The following is a 24,871-nucleotide window of genomic DNA, read 5'->3' as shown; positions in this document are numbered from 1 at the left end:
ACAACTTCCACATCATCAATCCACCACACTCTGCTGCTTCTCCTCTGCAGCCCATGCCATAGCCCCAACCTACCGTCTTTAAATCTGCTGCTCCTGGAGACCATTTCTGCCATCTTTGATGACTTCAGCATCTGATTCCTTTTTGTGCCTGTCTCTAAAGTGCAGCCTCTTCTTTTCTTCACATAGTTGCAGACACACATAGAAAGCTATGCTGTTTGTACAGGATGTACTGGGTTAGCAGCTACACAGAACTGGAGGCCACTTGCTTAGTTGTCTGTCTGCCCTAGGTCCTAGCCAGCTATCACTAGGGCTTGGAGTGGGAGGTAGACATGGCATGGTGACACCCTCATTGGGAAATTCTGCCTTAACATTTGTGGCTGGAATGACATGTCCCTCTACCAGAGGTGTTTAACCTCAAATAAGGTTCTGGAGCCTGTGGTGTACATCTTTGGGGGATTCTAAGGGCTTGCAAGTCAGTAGATCACCTGTGACTTATCTCATCTGCTGGGTTCCCTTGATGATTTGTTCTTAGTCAGAATCCTTGTATCATATTCTGTCTCAAAGGTCTGGATTTTCCTTCCCCGTAAACTCTGGATTCCCTCTGACCAGAAAGCACTGGAAAGGAAATGCATAGTAGCCAGATACAGGTTCTGGAGAAAGACAGTCCTGAGTCAGATCCTAGTTCAACAACTCACTAGCTGCTGTCCTTGATAAGTAACCTTTCTCATCTTCAATTTCTGCCTCTGAAATAATAATACCTGTGTTACAGGGTAATCAGGAAGATTAAATGAGATAATCTATAATTATATCTTTGTAAGTGTTCATTTCTCTTTTTCTGGTGTCAGCAGCTTCATTATAGAGGTAAATATGTTTTTGATACTATGTTCAAAGGAGTGAATTAGGTACTGGAGTTAGCTTTAAGAATAAGACATGATTCTTGTCACCAAGAATTTTTTAGTCTGAGAAGGGAGCTAGACATGAGTAATTCAATTCAGAGTGATAAAGCCATGGTGGGGGGAAATAGAGACTTTTCCAAGATCACATTGTGCATCACACAATGTGATCACAAGGTGCATTTAATGCATCTAGGGAAGCTCTGAGGAGATAACACTCTGAGGAGATAACACTGAGGAGATAAAACCAGGTGGAAAATGGGGAAAAGAACATTCTAGGCAGAGAGATAAGCCCAGAGGCAAATGCAAGTAGTTGAGCAAAGCTGAAATATCACCCATAAGGAAATGATTTATGATGGATGAGGCTGAACAGTTATGTGGGCTATGAAGGTCAAAACAAAACAAAACAAAACTGCACATGTCATATTAAAGGCTTTATCTTGAAGGCAGTAGACACTGTAAAGTAATTTTAGAGAGGTTAAATCTTTGGTTTAAAATGAGATAAATCATGGTTGGAGATAATGGTAGCTACAACTTAGGGCATCAAGGAAGGAACAGAGAAGAGGAGATGGAGGTAGAAAATTATGAGGACTTAGTGGCTGATTTGATGTGGCTGGGACAGGAGAGAGCTGCAGTAGAGCCCAGGGTTCCATGTTGGTCAGTTGAAAGAAGAATGGTACCACAAAGCAGTGTAGGGTACACAGGATGAAGAGCAGATTTGGGAGTAGAACACTTCATTTCAGTTTTAGATAAGTCGGATTAATTTTGCAGATGAGGGGCATTTAGGTGGTGCAGTCCATTAACCATCTGACTCTTGGTTTCAGCTCAGGTTGTGATTTCAGGGTCATGAGATTGAGCCCCACATCAGGCTCCATGTTTGGCAGGGAGTCAGCTTAAGACTCTATCTCCTCTCTCCCTCTGCCCCTCCCACTTGTGCTCTCTCCCTCTCTAAAATAAATAAATCCTGAAAAAATTTTCAGATGTGATATATAAATGGAGAAGTCCAATAGACATTTGACTCTCTGGGTAGGGAGCAAAGGAGAGACATTTGGCTAGAGATAAGGGCTTATGAATTATATTAATTAGTATCCAGATTAGGAATCAACAAACATAGTGATCCAAAGAGGATATTTCACTTCCCATACACACAGCTGTCTAGAAATTGTTGAGTGGTCCTGTCCAGATGCCACTCAAATGTGATCCACTGGCCAGCAGCATTGGTATCACCTGAGAACTTGAACAAAGTCTGGAATCTTCAGGCCCTATCCCAAACCTAATTAATCAGCATCTGCATTTAACAGGTAATCCATAGGCACAGAACATTTCGAGAAGCTCTGATTTAAAGCATGTTGCTCTACTTTCCTCTCAAAGAACGTAGATGAAGCAATCTTGTCACTGCTTTATCAGCATTTTAGCCATAAGAAGGGGAAAAAAGAGTAAAAAATAATGAGCTTTCTTTTTAGGATATGATAGATATGCTTAAATCGATAATTATTGATATTTACTGTATTAGAAATTAAAACAGAAAATTTTAACTTATTTCTAATTTCTTTAAAAATAACAAACCTGTTACATGCTAACATAAATATTTTTATGAAAAATAACTATACTTCCAAAACAAAAAGGAGTAAGGCAGAATGGCATTTGTTTATATTTTCACAAATCTCTTTAGTGTCTCACTGAATAAAAAACAGCTGGATTCTCATGTTTGCCTCCTCGTTCAGTAAGCTGCCATATGTTGTTTGGGTTGAAGTTTATGAAGAAAATACAGTCTCAGGCAAATATATAGTTGGAGAAGAGAAGAATATTTTGACAGCCTTTTCAGATATTCTTTTTTGATATAAACCTAGACTCTACAAGCAGTGATTTCTTAAGGGTGACTTGTAAATTGTGATGTGGAATCTGAAACCATATGAGTGAGCTGTTTTTACTCTTTTATATTAAAATCTACTGGTCTACCTTGTATTTTGGATAGATCTTTTGTCTGTCCCTGATTTTCTTACATCATACATTGGTCATTTCCAGATATTGGTGCACTGAGTTACACAGATCTTCCAAATGTTGACATAATTCATTATGCAATTGAAAACAATCCCATTTTTAATGTCACCATTGATCTCATCAGAAAAATGTTTAAGTACAGAGCATCTGCCAGTGGCAGATACAAGTTTTCCTCAAAAGCCAAAATTTTATCATTGACAATAAATATGTCAGTTGTTTTCCTTGAAGGAACAAGATTACTTTGTTCATTTTTGAGAAAATGTTTGCCAAATACGTGAGTTTTAATAATCACAATTTCTCTGTCATTCTTTCAAGTAACAGTGGTTTTACATGACAGAAATAACTAGTTCAGTTCACAACCCAGATAAGTGCGTAGATGTTTTTCCTTGAGATAACTATTGTGCTTTAGCATACAGGAGAAACGCTTTATGCATAGTTCCTGCTTTGTTACACAAAATGTTAAAGAGACACTTGTTTAAAGGTTGAGGTTTTATGAGTTTAATAATTTACTGCTTCATCAATGGCATGCTTAAGTGAAACTGCCTTTTTAAAAATTCCATCTATGAATACATAGCATAGTGGTAAAGAGTACAGTGACCGTCAGCATAGTTTGGAACAATTCTCCTTATTCTGTTAAGATACCAGCAACTTCACCTACCATTATTTTTGCACTATCAGTACAAATGTCAACACAGTGAAAAAGGCAAAGAATGTCCTAGAATCGTGATAAAAATAGTTTTGACATCTTGAAAAGCTCACTGGGATCTTGGGTCTGTACACCACATTTTCCAAACCACCGTCTTATATGATTGTTCTGAGGTGGGTGAATATTAGCTTATATGAGATCATGTGGTTTTAGACTGACTAGTTCTAGAAAAATTTAAGTAACAAATTTAGATTCGGTGTGTCTATGTGCTTTCTCTTTTTGTGACACCCCTGAAGGCACTACCTTGTACCATAGTGGGACAGATGGACTGACTACCATCCGAGGCACCTATTCAAGCTTGCTCTTGTTTGTTTGATTAGTCATTGGGCAAGTATTGAGAGAAACCTACCATGTACCAGGTTCTCTGTCTGGGCTCTGGGCTCTGAGGCAGAACTTGTCATGCCCTTCCTCACAAAACCACTTATATTAATTTCCTGTTGCTGTTGTAGCCAATCAAAATAAACCTAGAGGTAAAAACAATATAAGTTTACTATCTTACAGCTCTGTAGTCAGAAGTCTAACACCAGTCTCATGAGACAAAAATGGAAGAGTTGGCAGGGTGCTTGGGTGGCTCAGTCGGTTAAGCGTCTGCCTTTGGCTCAGGTCATGAGGTCAGGGTCCTGAGATCGAGCCCTGCGTCGGGCTCCCTGCTCAGTGGAGCCTGTTCTGATTCTCCCTTTACCTCCTCCCCTCCCCATAACTCATATGCTGGCTTGCTCTCTTTCAAACAAATAATATCTTTTTTTAAAAAAATGGAGATGTTGGCAGCACTGCATTTCTTTTTGGAGGCTCAGGGAGCACCCATCTCCACATCTTTTCCAGTCCAGAGGCCCCTGCGTTCCTTGGCTTGTAGCCCCTTTCCTTCCCCTTCAAAGCTGGTAGCTTCGCATCTCCCTCTGACCACAGCCCGTAAAGGTTCTCTGCTTCAGGGACTCCTGTGAGTAGACCGAACCCGCCCAGATCATGCCGGCTAATCTCTATCGCAAGGTCTATAACCTTAATCACCTTGGCAAAGTCCCTTTTGCCCTATTTGCTTATGACATGCTCTAGGGATTAGAGTGTGGGCCTTTTTGGGGGGTCATGATTCTACCTACACACTCTCAGGAAGTGGGTGTTAAAATTTGCTGAGGGAATGAAGGAAGGATCTTCGCCCATTGGCCGTTTCTCGGAGCTGTGCCCCTCCCTGAGATGCTAGTTGATCTCGGAAGGCTCAGTTGAGGGACCTTCCCTTCTGGGACCCAGTGCTCCTCTGCGGTCTCTCCAGAGTGGATGAGAACTTCCACTGAAGCACTTACTCACTGCATCTCCTCTACTGTTCACTCCTGTTCCACTCACCTGTAAGCTCCTGGATTTGTATCTTGCCTTGTTCTTGGGATGCGCGGAGTACAGCACAGTGCCCGCACTTGGTATGTACACAGTAAGCATCTGTTGAAGAAGTCATGGGTGCATCAGTGAAACGATTCTCACATCCCACAAGTTCCATTTTTGCATTTTGCCTGTATACGCCCGTCCCCCAAAGAAGCAGAGTGGCTTCAATCGTGGGACTCTAAAGCCTGTGACAGGTGTCAGTGCAAAGTGGGGGGCAGTGATGTTTGGGGTAGAAGGGCCTTCGGCATTCCCTTGGGGGCCCTCACTGGCAGCATCCCGTGAGCCTGTAGCCCGTGACCGAGCTGGACTGCGGAAGAGCCCCGGAGACGGCTTCTCCTGCAGCCTGGGAGAGCGGCTTTGGGTTTCACGGAGGGACTGCCGGCCGCATCCCAGAGGAGCAGGTGCGGAGCCAGCCCAGCCTGCTCTGCAGCCACGACGAATGTGGCCTGTTGGCTCCTTGGCCCACGGACATAGCCAGCACAGAGCCTGACTCTGACTTCGCAGAGGTGTTTTAATTCAGCCCCCACAAATGGCTTTTCTAAAGACAACACGCATTTTACAGAGAGCCTTTTGTATGGCGTTACTGGGGACTCATTCAAAAATAACAGGAGCTCCAGAGTACAGAATTAAAAAAAAAAAAGTTTCCGTCACTCTAGACGCAGCTCTGGTCTTCCACCTCCTACCAGTTGGCGCATTTGTATCAAAATGAATGAGAAACTTAATCCCTGGTACTTTATAAAGAAGCTTTTTTTTTTTGCCTCGGCTGTGGTTTGCTCTGCGTGCACTTTCTTAATGGCAGTGTTTAATAATGTTTATATTGCCTTTAACCTTTGACTCACTTTTCAGTGAAGTTCCCAGATGTGGTGTCACATCCAATCCTGGCAGGGTGCCCCTCCCTCCTTTGAGACCATGAACTTCTTATTCTTAGGTTTCTCGTTCCCCGCCAGTCCTCTTCATCACCCCTACTGGGCAGGCCGGCGGTCCCCTGGGGCCGTAGGCCATATCAGTGTTAGGCATTTCCATCGATCAGAGGCTATGCGCCAGGACCACGCTCTGTGATTTACTTCTGTTATTAGATCCTGAGAACAACATTACGGAGTGAAAGCTATTGCTCTCCGGCCTCAAATATAAGGTCAAAATCAACCCTCAGAAAAGAGGGTGTCCTTTTATGTTTGGGTCCTTACAAAGACTGCCCCATGGTGGGGATTACTGTATTTTAAACCACAACGTAGTTTAACTAATCATCTAACTAATCAATATTAATCATTTAACTAATCAATATGAAAATGGGTGCCTGAGGGGCTGCTTGATATTCAGACATTTGTGGGATTTTGTCCGTTTTGCAGGTGAGGAAACTGAGACTTGGAGAAGTTAATTTAAGTTGCCCAAGGTCACACAGCTCCTAAGTGCTACAGCCAGTTTCCAGGCATATAATTTTACTCCAATAACCTCATTATTATTCCTCCTGAGTTCATTCTTTCAGCTTTAAAAAGGTTTCAATCTAGGTTCTCACCGATCTCTTCCTTCTTCTTGTTGAGAGTTCGTTCTTAGAGCAGAGAGTATCGGAAATGGATATACCTCCAATCTAGAGTCATACTTTTACGAATAGTACTAGGAGGATCTAATCGGCCTTCTAAGCCAATGTGTGTAGGATTCCCTCTCGTTCATCCGTGCCAGACGATCTCCCTACCTCCCTTTGCCACTGATGGGAGGTTCATTGCTTCCCAAGTCAGTCCCTTACTTTGGTTCCTCTTTTTTTTTTTTTTTTTAAAGATTTTATTTATTGATTTGACAGAGAGAGATCACAAGTAGACAGAGAGGCATGCAGAGAGAGAGAGAGGGAAGCAGGCTCCCTGCCGAGCAGAGAGCCCGATGCGGGACTCGATCCCAGGACCCTGAGATCATGACCTGAGCCGAAGGCAGCGGCTTAACCCACTGAGCCACCCAGGCGCCCTTGATTCCTCTTTCTGAGGAATTCTTATACTCAGCTGAAATTGTCTTTCCTGAAATTTTCATTCTGACAGAATTTTGAGTCTGGAGATCCAAAAGTACTTGAATTTGTCTCTTATTATCTTCCCTTCCCTCAACTTCCCTTTCTCTCCCTTCCCCTCCCCTCCTCTCCTCTTGCCAAAAAATGTTTCATTTTAGATTATTTTTAGATATGTAGAAAAGTTGTCAAGATAGTACAGAGAGTTCTGTATATCTCTCACCTCATTATGAAAATCTTATAGTACTGTAGTATATTTGTCAAAGCTAAGAAGCCAATATTGGTACATTTCTATTGACTATAAACTCTGGACTTTATTCTGATTTCACTAGTCTCCCCCTCTTCGCCCCCCCCCCACCCCCTTGCTCTTTCTCTGTTCCAAGATATCATCCAGGATCCTATCACGTTTTGTCATTAGTCTCATCTGATGTGTGATAGTTTTTCAGTCTTTCCCCATTTTTCATGACTTGACAGTTTTGAGGAGTACTAGTTAGCCATTTTATAGAATGTTCCTTAATTAGGATTTATCTGTTGTTTGTTTGTTTAATTTTATTTTATTACACTCAGTTAGCCACTGTATATAGTACATCATTAGTTTTTGAGGTAGTGTTCCATGATTCATTAGTCGCGTATAACCCCCAGTGCTCATCACAGCATGTGCCCTTCTTTTGTTGTGCGGTTATGGGTTTGGGAGAAAAATACTGCAAACGCAAAGTGCCATTCCCATTGCATATTAGGGACACATGATATCATTTATCTTATCACTGGTGATGCTAACCTTGATCTTCTAAGGTATAATTCTCCTCCCTCCTCCTTCTATGCACAATTTTTTAGAAGCAAGTCATTATGTGCAGCCCACACTCAAGAGGTAGGGGGATTACCTCCTGGAGGGGGCGGTAACTACATAAGTTAATTTGGAATTCTTCTGTAAGGAACATGTATCTCTTCTCCTACATTTATCTATCTATCTATATATCTATTATTATTTATGCAATCACTTATTTAGATCAGTATGGAACAAATCGTATTTTTTTGTACTCGGGGTTATAATCCATTACTACTTTGTTTTCTTACCCAAATTGCTTCAGCTTTGGCCACTGGGAGGCCTTCCAGTTGTCTCCTGTGTCCTTTTGACATGCACCATCCCTTTGTTTTTTAAGGACTTCCTTACTTTCAGGCACAACAAGATCTTTCAAGTTCTTCTTGTATTTTCGCTGCCCATCCCTAGAATCAGCCATTTCTCCGAGGATCCCTGATCCCTGTTATTTGAGAATAACATTAGAAACCACAATCTGACCACTGGGTGTGCTCGCTGATACCAGGGTGTCATTACTTCTAGATTTTCTCGGTGGCAGAACTGGGAAATAGATATATGTGTATCAGTCCATGTCACACATGTATCTATGATATTTCTGTATCTACATTTGGTTCTTCAGTAAAGCTTGTCTTTTGAGCTTTTATATTTTTCTGTGTAGCCAACAATGAAATGTGATTCACTGCCTGCTATCACCAACATAATGTTTAAAAAAAAAAAGAGAGAAGAAAGTGAAAACGGAGATGTTCACATAAATATGGCTTAAGAACTGAGCCATTTTGTAGTTGATCATGCCATTTTAGAGATAAAGAGATCCTGAGAATTTATTGGTATCCTACAAGGTTAAGGAGACTTACCGATACAGTCAGGTTTGGAATCTGGGTATTTGAAATGGAGTCTTTTTATTTCCACCATATCTCATGCCTCTTTAAGACTGATCAGTATTCTTTGCTTTGTATTCAGATCTATAATTAGCTTTTGGGAATGTTTTAAGCAGATTAGAAAGTAATTTCATAAATTGATGTGCACAGGCATTACCTAGCTAACAGAAGTCTGCTAGAGTGTTAGCAGACTCCAGCAATGGATCTTAGATCAACAACTTGAAAATGATGTTCTCATGGCCAGATGTTAGTGGTTGAATCTTTTCAAGTGATTATGATGATTATTCTACCTTGTTTTACTTTGTGTAACTACCTTTTAAAAAAATCCTTTTGCTCTGGGAAGAGAATCCTAAGGCTCTGATAGGATAGATACTTGAAGCATATACCTGCTTTTCAGACATGGGATATAATGAAGCAATGAAGGAGTCTGCTTAATGTTATCCAAAATGTTGGCGATAGGGTAAAAAGGAAAAAATGAAAGCTGTGGCCCCCACAGTGCCAACTTCTAATAGGCTAGCTACACAGCTCCTTTATTTTAAATTGCTCTTGGCAGCTTGTAAAGCAGAGAATATGTGAATGTTTGTCTCCAGAAACTCCTGAGGCTGTAGGACAGACCTAGGATGCCTTCGAAGGTTTCAACCATTTCTTTTGAGAAGTGGGTGTGTTTACACTGGGTTAATTGTGTCTTGTCACCATGGAACAGTAACATCGTCCTGTTCTTTTCCATCTGTATCTATTCATTCCAGAGACTCACCATTTTGTTTTTGTTTCGTGCATTGTGAACATCCAAGATTTTTAGTGGAAATATATGGTAACAGCTGTTTTTCGTGTACCACATAAAATAATAATGAGCCTTAACCTTGAGATGAGATGTCCAAATTTTTCCAGGTGTGGAACTGACTTGACTAGAAAGTTCCTTTTGGGGTGGTCATCTCAATACTGAATCACATCCAGCTGCTTGCCATCAACTTCATTCAAAGAGAGCATTTCTATAGGCCATTTTCTAAATTCCAGTGCTCCCTTCTTAACCTGGCCTTTCCTCTTTAAAATAGTGTATTTTGATATACGTAAGCACACACATACACTGAAATCCCATCTTCCTTCTTTCCTGCTTTATTCTTCATCACCCTTACCACCGTCTGGTATTCTGTATATTTTACACCTTTAGCTTTTTAATTGTCTGTTTTGCCCAAGAAGAATATAAACTCTACGGCAGCAAGGGATGTGTTTTGTTCATTGCTGTATACCTCAACCCAGAATAATACCTGGAATATAGCAGATCCTCAACGAACCCTTCCGAATGAATGACATGAACATTACAAGTTGTGATCATTTGGCCCGTGATTTTAGTATAAATACAAATAGTTGTGTTTTATTTTATTAGATTATTTTATAAGTGAAATAAAGCACATTATTTATAATAGGGATTTATGTGTTCATGAAAAAATCTCAGAATTTGCACGAGACGTAGTATAGTTACTTAGGAGCTATGTGGTTACTCCAGAAATGCAAGGCTGTTATCGTGTGCAAGGAATTTTGAAAATCTCTGCTAAATATCACTGATAAAATTAGTGGAAGAGCTAAAAGGAGAAAAAAATGTCTTGTTTTAAAGTGAATTACCTTCAGATTCACCCAAAGATATCTTGAACCCTAAGTGACATTGCCCAGTTTGATCCCATATTCTACTCACCAGGTTTAGCAGGAAATGACTGTTGATTGTTATAAAAAAAATCCTATGATTCTTGGGGTGCTGGGGTGCCTGGGTGCCTCATCAGTTAAGCGGCTGCCTTCAGTTCAGGTCATAATCTCAGGGTCCTGGGATTGAGTCCCACATTGGTCTCCCTGCTCTGCTGCTCCTCCTGCTTGTGCTGTGTGTGTGTGTGTGTGTGTGAAATAAATATAAATAAAATTGTTAAAAATAAAATAAAATTAAAAATCCTATGATTCAGTAATCGCACCCCTGGGTATTGACCCAAAGAATGCAAAAACACTAATTGAAAGGATATATGCATGCTTATGTTTATTGCAGCATTATTTACAGTACTTAAATTATGGAAACAGACCAAGTGTCCATTAATAAAAGAATGAATAAAGAAGTAGTATGTATATACAAGGGAATATTACTCAGCCATAAAAAAAATCAAATCTTGCCATTCGAAACAACATGGTTGGACCTAGAGAGTATAATGCTAAGTGAAATAATTCAGTTAGAGAAAGACAAAATGCCACATGATTTTACTCATATGTGGAATTTAAGAAACAAAACAAATGAACAAAGAAAGAAGAGACAAAACAAAAAAACAGACACTTTACTATAGAGAACAGATGGTTACCGGAGGGGAGATGTGTCGGGTGATGGGTGAAATAGGTGAAGAGAATTAAGAGTACATTTCCCACGAGGGAAGAGTACATTTCCCAGGAGCACTGAGTAATGTATAGAATTGTTGAATCACTATATTGTACACCTGAAACTAATATAACACTGTGTGCTAACTTTATTGGAATTAAAATAAGAAAAAAATGAAAGCAAAAATAAACTTTGATTTTGGAATAAAAAAACCTATTCTAATATTTGCCAACATGGAGAATATTTTTTAAAATACTGTAAAATTCAAGGTTAATTCCTCTGAAAGAATGTCAGCATTTGTTTGGATATACAGATTTTGACATGTTTTTATTTTTAATCATATTTGCTTTAAAAATACATTTTTTATTTTGAATTTTAAAATTTTTGGTACCTAAAGTACTTAACACTTTTAAAACTAGTGGATTCTTCCTTGTGTAACCAGTATGTAAGATAACATAAAAGGACCTGTCACTCTGAAAAACGATCTGAGAATTTTGAAGGGGTGGGGGGTGGGAGGTTGGGGGCACCAGGTGGTGGGTATTGTAGAGGGCACGGATTGCATGGAGCACTGGGTGTGGTGCAAAAATAATGAATACTGTTATGCTGAAAAAATAAAAAATTAATTAAAAAAAAAAAAAAAGGACCTGTCACTTCCCTAGCTGTGTTATAAGCTGCATCATACCAATCAATCTGATGTCAAATTTCTTGGAGCATCCTCTCCAGGACAAGAAACAGACAAATAAAAAGCAAATAAGCAGACAAATAAAAAGCAATCTAGTCAGTGACCATCACAAACTTGTTTGCAAGCCATCTTTGGACTGATACTGGGTACTAATTACATCTTTGTATAAGAATGACATATTTTCATATTCCCACCTTTTATTCCAGAGCATTGGGGAGTCAACAATGTCTGTTGTGTTAAATCAGTTGCTGCCCATGATTAAACCTTTGGACCAGAGGACCAATGATGACTATAGCCCGGAAGAGCTGTTGGTCCTCCTGATATATATTTATTCCATCAGTGGTGAGTTCACAGCGGACAAAGACCTGGGGGAAGCTGAGGAAAACGTGAAGAAAGCATTGGCTCAGGTCTTCTGTGAAGAGTCTGAATTGTCACCTCTGCTACAAAAAATCACAGGTGAGTGTTTAATAAAGAATACAGGACACAAACATCACTGATACAGAAAAGCGTTTAAAAATAAAGGCATTTTAGGAAGAGGATGAAACCATCATCATTGGAGTTGTTTGGAATTTTATGAGGCCTGGTGAATGCTAGCTAGCCATTAGGATTAGAGGTTTTCACTGTAGTATTTTTTTCCAGCTGTAGTGAAATTGTCTTCTAATTGCCTGTCACAGCTCCTATTTTTAGATCCTCGTTAAAATAGCAAGATTTTCACAGGGTGCAGTATCTTTAAGAAAAAAATAAAACATGCAACCTATTCAAAGGGTTTCTGTTGACATATTTTCTTGGAGATTGTCATTTCAAACTTAACACACACACACACACACACACACACACACAAAACTGTTTCCCTAAGATGTTGTGCAATGTCATACAATCGAAAATTGCAATTTTCAGAAGTACTTTCATACTTTTTACTTCTCATATTTCATTTTGAATCTGCATTAATTGGTAGTATCCCAAATAATATTGAAAAACATCCCAGTAAAGGAGGCTGTGCTGAATCAGGAAAAATATATAGTTAAATATCATACACTCTAGCCATTTTTACTTTTAGTAAGAACTGTTATGTAACTCATAGAGACATTCATTTGTGTTTTTCTTATCAAACTCAATATTATTTCTATACTGTATGAAGTCTGTTTCCATTAGGATGGATGGAGCCTGGATCGGTTTAAGAGTGGAAATTGTTAAAGCTTACACACAAAATTGAAATAGTCTAAAAACATACCTATTTCCGTTCATTGATGAACGTGTGTGTGTGTGGGAGTATATGCAGACCTCTCCAGTCAGGAAGGCCCCTCTGAGGCGCATTATGTATTTCCCAACTCCTCCTCCTGTCACTGTCGTGCCTCACTGAGGGGAGCGTCCAGACCGCTCCGAAAGAGGCTGTGTCCTGTCCTCTGCAGTGGCCCATGCATGGTGCTGGCCTTCGTGCCCACGGCTGACCATTCCTATGTTTGATTATGGAAAATGAAGCCCTGACGAGGTGAAAACTGAAGGAAGTTTCCACAAAAATGAAATATTTCCTTGCTGAGCATAGACCCTCTTTGCCAACTTAAAATCTACTTAAGGAAAACTTGTGGAATTTGCTCTCATTTCATGAAGTTACAGCTCTGTATGTGACTATGTGTGTTTGTTTCGCTATAAATGAATATTGACTTAGAAAGGTTTCATATGGTTTATGCAGCACTCTGAACAGTAATTTGATTCAAAGTCAATTTGAATGCCAGGAGAATTTAATTGGAAGTTATTCTTAAAATGCATAATTTCAGAAACAGACAACAAAGATGGTTTGTTTTAGCTCAGGTTCTTTGGATGGCTCTTCTGTAACGTTAGTGTGTTACTGTATTATTTTGGGAATTGAAATCATGCTGGGAGAGTATTCATTTAATACTCGCTCAAGGTGTTTATTGACCCAGCATTTCACTCTTTATTACTTTCTCTGTTTATGATTGCTTAGGATATTGCATTCTCTTCCTTTTAAATGTGATTTCACATTTAAAAACACTTCTGTACATTCATGTTGATGTAAGGAAATTAGTAAGTTTAGCAAATGAAGCGTAAAAATAAGGATTTTTAGAAATGTTAGTATATTTAAAATTTTTAGAGACATCTTATTTTGTAATATGAAATATACATTCCTACCTACGTTAACTTTGGATGTACAGTTTAAATAGGGTGGGTAAGAGGCGCTACTTAAATGTGGTGTAAGAGAACTTAGCCAGTGGAATACCTATGTGTCGCTCCACTTCTATGGACATCAAAAGGACTTTATTTCTGAAGATAGGCTTTTACTTGGCCACAGACATACCCCTACTAAGTACGTTGGAAAGTCAAATGTTCTGAGAAGTAGGGTTTATGTTTATGATTAGTTGCGGAGATAACTTTATATCTCAAGACAAAAAGCACTAGGATGGGGGCACCTGGGTGGCTCAGTGGATTAAAGCCTCTGCCTTCGGCTCAGGTCATGATCTTAGGGTCCTGGGATCGAGCCCCGCATCGGGCTCTCCACTCAGCGGGGAGCCTGCTTTCCTTCCTCTCTCTCTCTACCTGCCGCTCTGCCTACTTGTGATCTCTGTCAAATAAATAAAATGGTTTAAAAAAAAAAAAGCACTAGGATGGTTTTGGGGTGGCAGTGACTCAATCTTGTAGAACAAGGTGGGCTATTCCATTATATACTGAAAGAATTGAATCGCCTTCCAAATTGCCTTCCAAAAGCTTGGCCAGTCGTGAACTAAATTAACCTGGCTTTACCGTGAACTTGGACACAGTGTTGGGTTTACGTTATTCCAGTTTCTAGTCTTGGCTGACTTGTTACTGGGTGGCAGAATTTCTTTTATGGCGTGTGCACAATTTGGGGCTGATGAAATTTGGTTTTAAACTATTATTGAAAGCAAGCTATTAATCAGTAAACCTCCACTTTTTCTATTATAATTTTATTAATCTTAATAGAATCAAGAAAACAATACTTTTTTTCCTACTGAAAACCCAAGCATGTGATCATCACCCAAAAGTGAAAGGATCAGAATTTGGACCCAGGTGTTCTGGGTCTGGAGTCCAGGTCTTTAAACAAGAGATTCTAAACCTGCTACCAGCTCACTTCCATCACCATTGCATTTATTATATTTTATAACTGATGCTTGCTACGCTTACTGTTTTATGACATGCTTGCTCAGCCATTCCATCATGTTCTTATTTCACAGACAGTGAATTAATATTTGGTTAATACTGTTGGTCCCACCTGTTCTTTTTACTCTGTCTGTAATAGCTACTTATAGGTGTTTCCCCATGCCTTCCTATTTTTGTGCACGTATTCTCTTTGTTTCTGCATTGCTATTAAGAAATTAAAATATTATTTCTAGTCATTTAAATCTGTTGGTTATCTAGCTTTTTAAAACAGGAATGGCAAACTTAAATTCTTCTTATTTCAATGATATCTCTTGACAATAATTGCCCTGTGTTTAAAATTCATATTTTCTTCTTATATGTTAAATATGTAATTTACTTTTGGCCATTTCTTTCATTTCTCCCTGTTCTTCTTCACTTTTATGGAAAGCACAATGAGAAATTGTAATTGGCAAAACATACCAAAACTTAAGCATGGTCAATGGCAGCATACTTTTTTCCTTTTGATGGCTACTTTTAGGGAGGACAGTGGGCAATAACTCTCTTTTCTATTCACACAAAATAACAAGGGCTAGCTCCCTGGGTGTCAGGGATGGGAGTTGTAAAAAGAAACTTGGTACAGCCTAAAAATGTCATTTACTGTTCTTTCTCAGTCTTGTTAGTTCAAAGAGATAATCAGTTTCTGTATATATTAGTGTTTGCCTAGCTTTCACAAGAGCAAACAAAGGAAAACCATTTGAACTTTCTTCAGAGAATGAAGTCAAAATTCTAACTTTAAAGATCTGTGTAAACTTGGAACATCATCATACAGGGAGGTGTATCAGATAAAGGAGAGAGCTTAGATGTAAAAATCCTTAATTCAAAAGTCCTGGCTCTGTCATTTCCGAGCAGTGTGTGTTAGCCTACCATCCATCTTCGAACCTCGATAGTAAACGTAAGTGCCATATTGACTGCTCAATGATTTTACTAAAACTAAAATGATGTTATATGTGTGCATTCATTTCCAATCCATATACAATGTACGTAAGTAATCTTCTGGGGCGCCTGGGTGGTTCAATGGTTTAAGCCTCTGCTTTCAGCTCAGGTCATGATCTCAGGGTCCTGGGATCGAGCCCCACATCAGGCTCTCTGCTCAACAGGGAGCCTGCTTCCCCCTTTCTCCCTCTGCCTGCCTCTCTCTGCCTATTTGTGATCTCTCTGTGTCGAATAAATAAATAAAAAAAAAACTTAAAAAAAATAAAGTTTACACAGATCTTTATTATGATCTTATGATGTTTATCCTCCAAGTGGGAAACTTACCAGATTAGTTTAACAAATAGGGATTTATTTTTTTCTCAGCAGGAAGTTCAGTGACAGGCAGCAGAACTCATGTTCTTCCTGACTCCTTCCTTCCTTCCTTCCTTCCTTCCTTCCTTCCTTCCTTCCTTCCTTCCTTCTTTCCTTCCTTCCATCCTTCCTCCCTTCCTTCCTTCACTTTTTTTCTGGGTCTGTCATCATGGTCATGAGTTGGTCACCCCTTTTTGACTTATTATGACCTTGCGTCAACAATAAAAGAAAACGGTTGAAGGTAAGAGGCATGTATTAACAGAGGCTGTCCTTTTTCATATTAAGGAATACAATAACATTTCTCCTGTCCTACTTGTATCATTGGCTAGAACTGGGTTTCATGACCACCTCTGGCTCCTAGAGTATTTTTTTTTATAATTTTATTTTTTTTTCCAGCATAACAGTATTCCTTGTTTTTGCACTACACCCAGTGCTCCATGCAATCCGTGCCCTCTCCAATACCCACCACCTGGTTCCCCCAACCTCCCACCCCCCGCTGCTTCAAACCCCTCAGATTGTTTTTCAGAGTCCATAGTCTCATGGACTAGAGTATTTTTAACTGGGCATCTGTTTGTCATGACTAAAGTCAGTTCTGTTAGAAGAAAGAAGGTGAAATGGACAGTAAGTAAAAAAAAAAAAAAAAAAAAACCAACAAAAAACTTGTACTTGCTGCAGTTATCATTTTAGGTTTCCTTGGTAGGGAATGTTATAAGGGAAGATAATATACTATGAGGTGGAGCGATGCCCAAGGTACTTTAATCCACAGTTATAATACTGAAGTTTCTTTTACAATATATACTGAAGTAATGTGCTATTGTGTGCTAGTATCACTGGACATATCACAAATATTCTCAATCTATCAATATTTGTTGAATATGTCTACATACCTGGCATTATTCCAAGCTCTTGAAGCACAGAACCCCTAGGGGCAGTGGTAGTGGAATATAAAGGTTCTCAGCACAGGATTAAGAGTTGTGTGATTGGGTTTTAGTTCTGACTCTAGATCTTAGTAGTTGCGCCATCTTGAGTAAGCCATTTAAGTTCATTCTCGTGTGAAGATAGTATTTTTCTCTCTAGATGTATAGTTGTGCTTCCTTTGCCCCGTAAAATCCAGTACTTTTGTATAAAATAATGTCAGGATCCCTGTTCCTCTAACTGGAATGATCAGAACTTCACATTGATTTGGGTAAAATGCATACATTGTCTTCATGATGGACCATGATTTTTTAAATCATCTTCAACTTTGTTAAAGTTTCATTTTAAGGGATCTTGTTTCCTAAGCTTTTTTTTTTTCCTCCCCCTCTATCCTTTCTCACTTGTCTAATACCCTTTCTAAGATCAATCACTTATAACAAATGAGCAAGGCAGGTCCATTGGGAAAGCACTGTTCTTAAGGACACTGGGAAGATAAACAGTCTGGTGAGCTTTCAGCTAGTTCCCTTGCATCCCCTAGAGGAAACCTAGTAGAGGAGGGTCTCTGCATCAACCCTGAATGAGGGAGCTGTTGAGAATTTATCTTTCAGTGGGTTGTGGAAGGGACATCATGGTACTTTCAGGTCTACTTCCCACATGGAAAACACTTTTGTGCCCTTATCTGTAGTGAAACAAAGCCACATTCTACAGACAACAGTAAAAATCTTGTTGCAATGATTTATGCAAGATTTCCTCTTTTGAAAAGCTCAGGTAAACATAGACCGTATAAAATTATTATTGCTATTCACGTCTGCCACTTTATTATAAACACTCTCATCTGTGTTACCACAAGGCATAGATATTTTATTATGTTAGTAGAGATATGTCTTTCAAACAAAGCATTTTTTATAGTTGGCTGAGTACTTTTCCCAGCCTTGTAGAAAGTCAGTCTTCTTAGTAAAATATGAAGTACTTCCAAACAGAAAATTGTGAAAGATGAGGATCCAATAAGAAGTTCTCCCCATATGCTTCCTTTACTGTATCACCTCTGCATTCTTTCCTCATCTCACAGGTTTGCCTCAGTAATTAATCAGATTTCAGACTGCATTTCTGTAGATTATTACTCCTGAGGGCACTATTCCAATTGAAAAACAGTTTTCAAAATTTCAAAACTCTTTCCCTTGAGAAGTTGTTCCTTAGACCTTAAATATCCCTCCTGGCTTGGAAATGAGTAGGCTGTTGCTGTGGTAACTGAAAGACTGCTCCTAAAAACTCATTACCAACCTTCATGTTACCCACACTTGAATGAGAACTCTAGCTCATTACGGTAGGTGACAGTGTACAAAACTATGATTACGGAATCCACCAACTCAGCTGGAGGAGTCCAGGAAGTAGGGTAGAATTTATTTTAGAAAGGATTCTACCTTATTTCTCGGTTCTGATTTATGGATTTTCAGTTCTTGTGGCATTCCAATATTGGACTTTTCATTAAGGAATATACCTCCATTTCTAATGTTTCAGATTTTTTTGTTTCAGGATGGCCAGAACAAAACAAAACAAAAACAACTTGAAGACTGTTGTTTTCCATTATGGTTTGCAATAGAGTTTCGTATAATAAGGTCTTTTTTTCCCCTTGATTTCTAAGATTTCTGCTGGAAACTCTGATGAAGAACATATGTCTGCCCTAAATCTCTCCCATGAGAAATGTTGGAACTGTTACATTTAGTTTTACTGTCCAACATATTAAAATAGTTAACCACAGCACATATTACAAAACAGCTATATCAAGTGAAGTTTAAAATATTTATTTCATATTTAAAATATATCACAAGCTATGTAGAAAGATACTTAGACCTGCCTATTAAGGTAGCTAACTAGGTAAGCAATTTTGTTAACATATTAAGGGATCACTGCAAATTACTTTCTCAAGTACTTAATTTTTCCATGTCACATCATAAAAACAATCATTCTTAAATAAGACACTGGAACAGATATTCTTGCATTGGTATTTATGTGTGCACAAATGTGTAAGACATAATGTTCATATCACTGATTTTTGTGTCTGCACGTGATATCAATAGTAACAATTGTTAATGTTACAGGTGGGGATTAATTGTTGCTGATTCTTAATAATTGCACATTACATGAGGTGTAAATTTCTCAATCATGAAAAGAAGAAATGGAGTACATAGAATACAAGAATAGTCTTCTTGAACATGCAGCTATGGATGAAATAGGAGAGATAGAGTGATGCGGCTGAAAAAGGTGCATCTGGGGGTTGCCAATTTTTACTCCTAAATATGCTCACACCAAAAAGCTAGTATGAAGATTGAAAGGCAAAAACAGTAAATATAAATGATAATAAAAATAATGATCATAATGATTAGTTAAGAGATACTCAAGGTAAAATCAGTTAAGGGATATTCAAGATAAAAAGATGTTAGATGTGATATCAAAAACATAAAATGCGGGGTGCCTGGGTGGCTCAGTGGGTTAAGCCGCTGCCTTCGGCTCAGGTCATGATCCCAGGTCCTGGGTTCGAGTCCCACATCGGGCTTTCTGCTCAGCAGGGAGCCTGCTTCCTCCTCTCTCTCTGCCTGCCTCTTTGCCTACTTGTGATTTCTCTCTGTCAAATAAATAAATAAAATCTTTAAAAAAAAACATAAAATGGAAAAGGGAAGAGTAAAAATGTTTAAATAGGATTGAACTTAAGTTGTTATCAACTTAAAATAGACTGCTAAAGTATGAGTTGTTATATGCAAGCCTCATGGTAACTGCAAAGCAAAATCTATAGTAAATACATTAAAGATGATGAGAAAGGAATATAAACATACCTCTAAAGGAGGAGATTATGCTGAGTGAAATAAGTCAAGCAGAGAGAGTCAATTATCATATGGTTTCACTTACTTGGGGAGCATAAGGAATAACATGGAGGACATTAGGAGAAGGAAAGGAAAAGTGAATTGGGGCAAATTGGAGGGGGAGGTGAAAGATGAGGGACTGTGGATTCTGAGAAACAAACTGAGGGTTATAGAGGTAAGAGAGGTGGGGGAATGGGTGAGCCTCGTATTGGGTATTAAGGAAGGCACATATTGCATGGAGCACTGGGTGTGGTGCATAAACAATGAATCTTGGAACGTGAAAAAAATAAAATAAGTTAAGATGTAAAAATAAATAAAAGAAAAGAAAGTCACCAAACAACAAAGGAAGACACCAAGAGAAGATGAAAGGAACAGAGAAGAGCTACAGAAATAGCCAACAAACATTGAACAAAATGGCAATAAGTAACACCTATCAATAAGTACTTTAGATGTAAATGGACTAAATTCTCCAATTAAAAGACATAGAGTGGCTGAATGGATTTAAAAAAAAAAATAGCCCATATATATTCTGCCTGCAAGAGACTCACTTTAGATGTAAGGACACACACAGACTGGACATGAAGCAATGGAAAAAGATATTCCATGCAAATGGGAACCAAAAGAAAGCTGGAGTGACTGTATTTACACCAAACAACATAGACTTTAGAACAAACTTTAAAGACATGAAGATGGACTTACCTAATGATAAATAGGTCAATCCAACAAGGGGATATAACATTTGTAAATATTTATGCCCCTAACATAGATGCACCTAAATATATAAAGCAAATATTAACAGACCTAAATAGGGAGAAGTAGACAGCAAGACAGTAGTAGAGAATTTTAATACTCTACTTACATCAACAGATTATCTAGACAGAAAATCAGTAATATCAAGGGCAGCTGGGTCGTTCAGCCACTTAAGCATCTGCCTATAGCTCAGGTCATGATCCCAGGTCCTGAGATTGAGCCCTAGGTCAGGCTGCCTGCTCCATGGAGAACCTGCTTCTCCCTTTCCCTCTGCCTGCTGCTCCCCCTCCTTGATCTCTCTCTCTCTCTGTCAAGTAAATAAATAAAATATTTTTTAAAAAAAGAAAATAATATCAGTATTAAGTGAAACTTTAGAACAGATGGACTTAACAGATATATACAGAACTTTCCATCCAAAAGCAACAGAATACACATTCTTCTCAAGTGCATGTGAAACACTTTTCAGTTAAGCCACAAAACAAGTCTTAATAAATTTAAGAGGACCAAATCATATCAAACATCTTAAGCCACAAAACAAGTCTTAATAAATTTAAAAGGACCAAATCATACCAAACATCTTTTCTAATCACAATGGTATGAAACAATGTATGAAATCAATTACAAGAAGAAAACTAAAAAAAAAAATAAATAAATAAAATAATAAATCACAAATGAATAGAGATTAAACAACTTTCTACCAAACAACCAGTGAGTCAATGAAGAAATCAAGGGAGAGATTTTTAAAAAACCCAGAGTAGAAATAAAAAAAGAGAGACAAATAAAAATAATATAACATATCAAAATGTATGGGATACAGCAAGAAGAGTTCTACAGGGGATGTTAATTATGATATAGCTTCAAGAAGTAAGAAACATTTCATACAACCTAATTTCACACCTCAAAGAACTGGAAAAAGAAGAACAAATGAAATCCAAAGTTAGTAGAAGAAGGGAAATTACAAAGATTAAAGATAAATAGAGATTAAAAAGACATTAGAGAAGAGCTTGTTCTTTGAAAAGATAAGCATTTTGACAAGACTTTACCTAGACTCATCAAGAAAAAAAAAAGAGAGGACTCAAATAAATAAAATCAGAAATGATAGAAGAGATGTTACAACTGATACTGTAGAAATACAAAGGATTATAAGACACTACTATGAACAGCTATATGTCCCAAAATTGCTGAATCTAGAAGAAATGGATAAATTCCTAGAAACATACAATTTGTCAAGACTGAATCATGATGAAATAGAAATTACTAGACCAATTACTAGTAAGGAGATTGACTCAGTAGTCAAAAACCAACCCCCTAACAGAAGTCTAGGACCAACTTCGCTGTTGAATTCTACCAAACATTTAAAATTAATACCAATCCTTCACAAACTCTTCCAAAAAAATAGAAGTGGAAGGAACTCTTCAAAACCAATTTTTCAAGTATTACCCTGATACCAAAAGCAGACAAGGACAACACAAGAAAAGAAAATTAAAGTCCAATATCCCCAGTAAACTTAGATGTAAAAATTCTCAACAAAATGTTAGCAAACTGAATTCACAATACATTAAAAGGATCACACATCATTATCAGGTGAATTTATTCCAGGAATGCAAGGATGGTTCAATATCCACAAAGAGTCAAAGTGATATACTACATTAACAAAATGAAGGATAAAAATTCTTACCATCATCTCAATAGATGGAGGGAAAGTATTTGACAAAATTCAACTCCCATTTATGATAAAAATTCTCATAAAATGGTTGGAGAGGGAATGTAACTCAATAAAGGCCATATATGACAAGTCTACAGCTAACATTATACTTAATAGTGAAAAGCTGAAAGCTTTCTTCTAAGATCAAGGATAAGACAAGGATGCCTACTTCATTAATAAATGAAGTATTAATAATGTATTAAAGTATTAATAATGAATAATTTAATAGTGCAGTTATTAATAACTTCATTCATAATGCACTTTCATTAAACATAATATTGGAAGTCTTAGCCAGAACAATTAGGTGAAAGAAAAGAAGGAAGGAAGGAAGGAAGGTAGGAAAGAAGGGACTCTACCTCTGAAACTAATGATACACTATATGTTAATCAAATGAATGTAAGTAAAATGAAATATTTTTCAATAGGACAAAAAAAGGGCAGAAGATCTGAATAGATGTTTTTCCAAAGAAAACTTGCAGATGGCGAATAGGTTCATGAAATAATGTTCAACATCATTTTTCATGTGGGAAATGCAAATCAAAACCATAATGAGATACCATCTCACACCTGTTGGGATTGGCTATCATCAAAAAGCCAAGAAATAAAAATAAAGGGAATAAGAGAATTTTTGTGCATTGTTGGTGGGTATGTAATGGGGCAGCCACTATGGAAAACAGTACAGAGGTTCCTCAAAAAATTGAAAATAGAACTATACTATGAACCAGAATTTACCCAAAGAAAATGAAAACACTGACTTGAAAAGGCATATGCATTATAAAGGCATACGTTCATTACAGCATTATTCAGAATTGTGAGGCTATAGAAGCAACTTAAGTGTTCATTGGCAGATGAATGGATAAAGACATTGTTTGTGTGTGTGTCACACACACACACACACACAAAGGAATATTATTCAGCTATAAAGGAATGAAATCTTGTCATTTGTGACAACATGGATGGACATTATGCTAAGTGCAATAAGACAGAGAAAGACATACCATATGATCTCTCTTATATATGGAGCCTGAATAAACAAACACACATGCATAAGAAGCTTATAGATCTAGAGATTGATGGTTGCCAGAGGTGGGGTTAGGAAGTGGGAGGAATGGGTGAAGGGGGTTAATAAGTCACTTATCTTGCTTTGGACTCAGGATCCTCATCATGCAATGAGAGCCTTATTAGGTGAATCTAAGTTCTCTTCTTCTCTCTATGGTTCTAGCTTTATATGCTTTTTATTTTATTTTTATTTTTTTTAAGATTTTATTTATTTGACAGACAGAGATTACAAGCAGGCAGAGAGACAGTCAGAGAGAGGAGGAAGCAGGCTCCCTGCTGAGCAGAGAGCCTGATGCGGGGCTCGATCCCAGGACCCTGGGATCATGACCTGAGCTGAAGGCAGAGGCTTTAACCCACTGAGCCACCCAGGCGCCCTATGTGCTTTTTATTTTTATCTGAATCCGTATACTCCCTTCCCTACTTTTAAATCAGCTTCTCCTCAATACCATTCTGTCTTTTTCAGGATACCACTATCATCTCGGGGCGGGGAGCAATGGAGTCACTGACTCAACTTCACCCCCTATAGGAATTGGCTACTCCCTGCAGCCCATCTCTATTGTCTGAGATGCTGTTTACATCTCTCCAAAGATGCTCCCTTATCCCAGGCACAAGTTGGCCATGGCCTTCTCTCTGTGTCTACCCACTCATTCATGACAACAGATGCCAAGCTAATATTCTTAAACTTAATTTTATGTTTTAATATCTTTATAGTTTTTCTTCCACAATTCCAGTCAGACTTTCTCATTGTAGGAAAAGTGCAAATGGAAAGAACAGTGTAGAGCCACATATAAATTTCATTTTATTGAGTACTGATGGAAAACATTTTGCCATTTGTATTTACTCTTTTGTGAATTGCCTGTTCATAGTCTTTTCCTTTTTTTCTACTGTTACTCATTTTGTTCTTAATGATTTAAAAATTAGAGCATTTGGATTATTAAGGTTATTAACAGTCATATGTTTTGCTAATATCTTTTCATAGTCAGTATTTGCCTTTCATATTTCCCAGATGAAGCCCAGAGATAGAACTATATTTAGCAGAGTTGCAAGCAGGACTCTGCATCTTCTAAGCTTCTCTGCCTTCAAAGTATTGGCCCATTTTTTCAAATTACAATGGCCTCTGTGGACTTCTCATCCCTCCCAGCCATTCCTGGCTGATGTCATTCTAGAATAGCAACCCAGGGGGAAAAAGAGAGAGGGGTGGAGAGAGACAGAGATTTTCTGATCAGTCTGGGAAATAAAGCTGACATTCAGCCAATGTTGCCAGGGGAATGGAGATTCTGCTGGCCATGCTGAGTCATGTGGCCATTACTATGTTGAGAAGCAGGAGGGGGGGAGGCAGGGCAGGGATGTAGAGAAATGGACAATGCACTGTGATTGACAATCCATCATTGCCTCTTAGAATGGGGGCGGGGTGTTGGAGTGATTCTACAAAGAAAGGATACTGGCATCCA

At 38.3% G+C, this 24,871-nt stretch overlaps 1 protein-coding gene across 1 annotated transcript in view; it reads left to right on the top strand.

Moving 5' to 3' along the window:
• The window catches only part of SCFD2 (sec1 family domain containing 2), a 433,371-nt gene that overhangs the window by 173,205 nt on the left and 235,295 nt on the right, over window positions 1-24,871 (top strand). Inside the window, exon 5 of the mRNA XM_047719274.1 lies at window positions 11,886-12,135. Coding sequence (XP_047575230.1) covers window positions 11,886-12,135 — 250 coding nt within the window. The remainder of the gene's footprint in view (window positions 1-11,885; window positions 12,136-24,871) is intronic.

The sequence above is a fragment of the Lutra lutra genome, chromosome 2 (assembly GCF_902655055.1).
Source record: "Lutra lutra chromosome 2, mLutLut1.2, whole genome shotgun sequence".
In the NCBI taxonomy this organism is placed as follows: Eukaryota; Metazoa; Chordata; class Mammalia; order Carnivora; family Mustelidae; genus Lutra; species Lutra lutra.
This window is presented reverse-complemented; position numbering and strand designations above follow the sequence as displayed.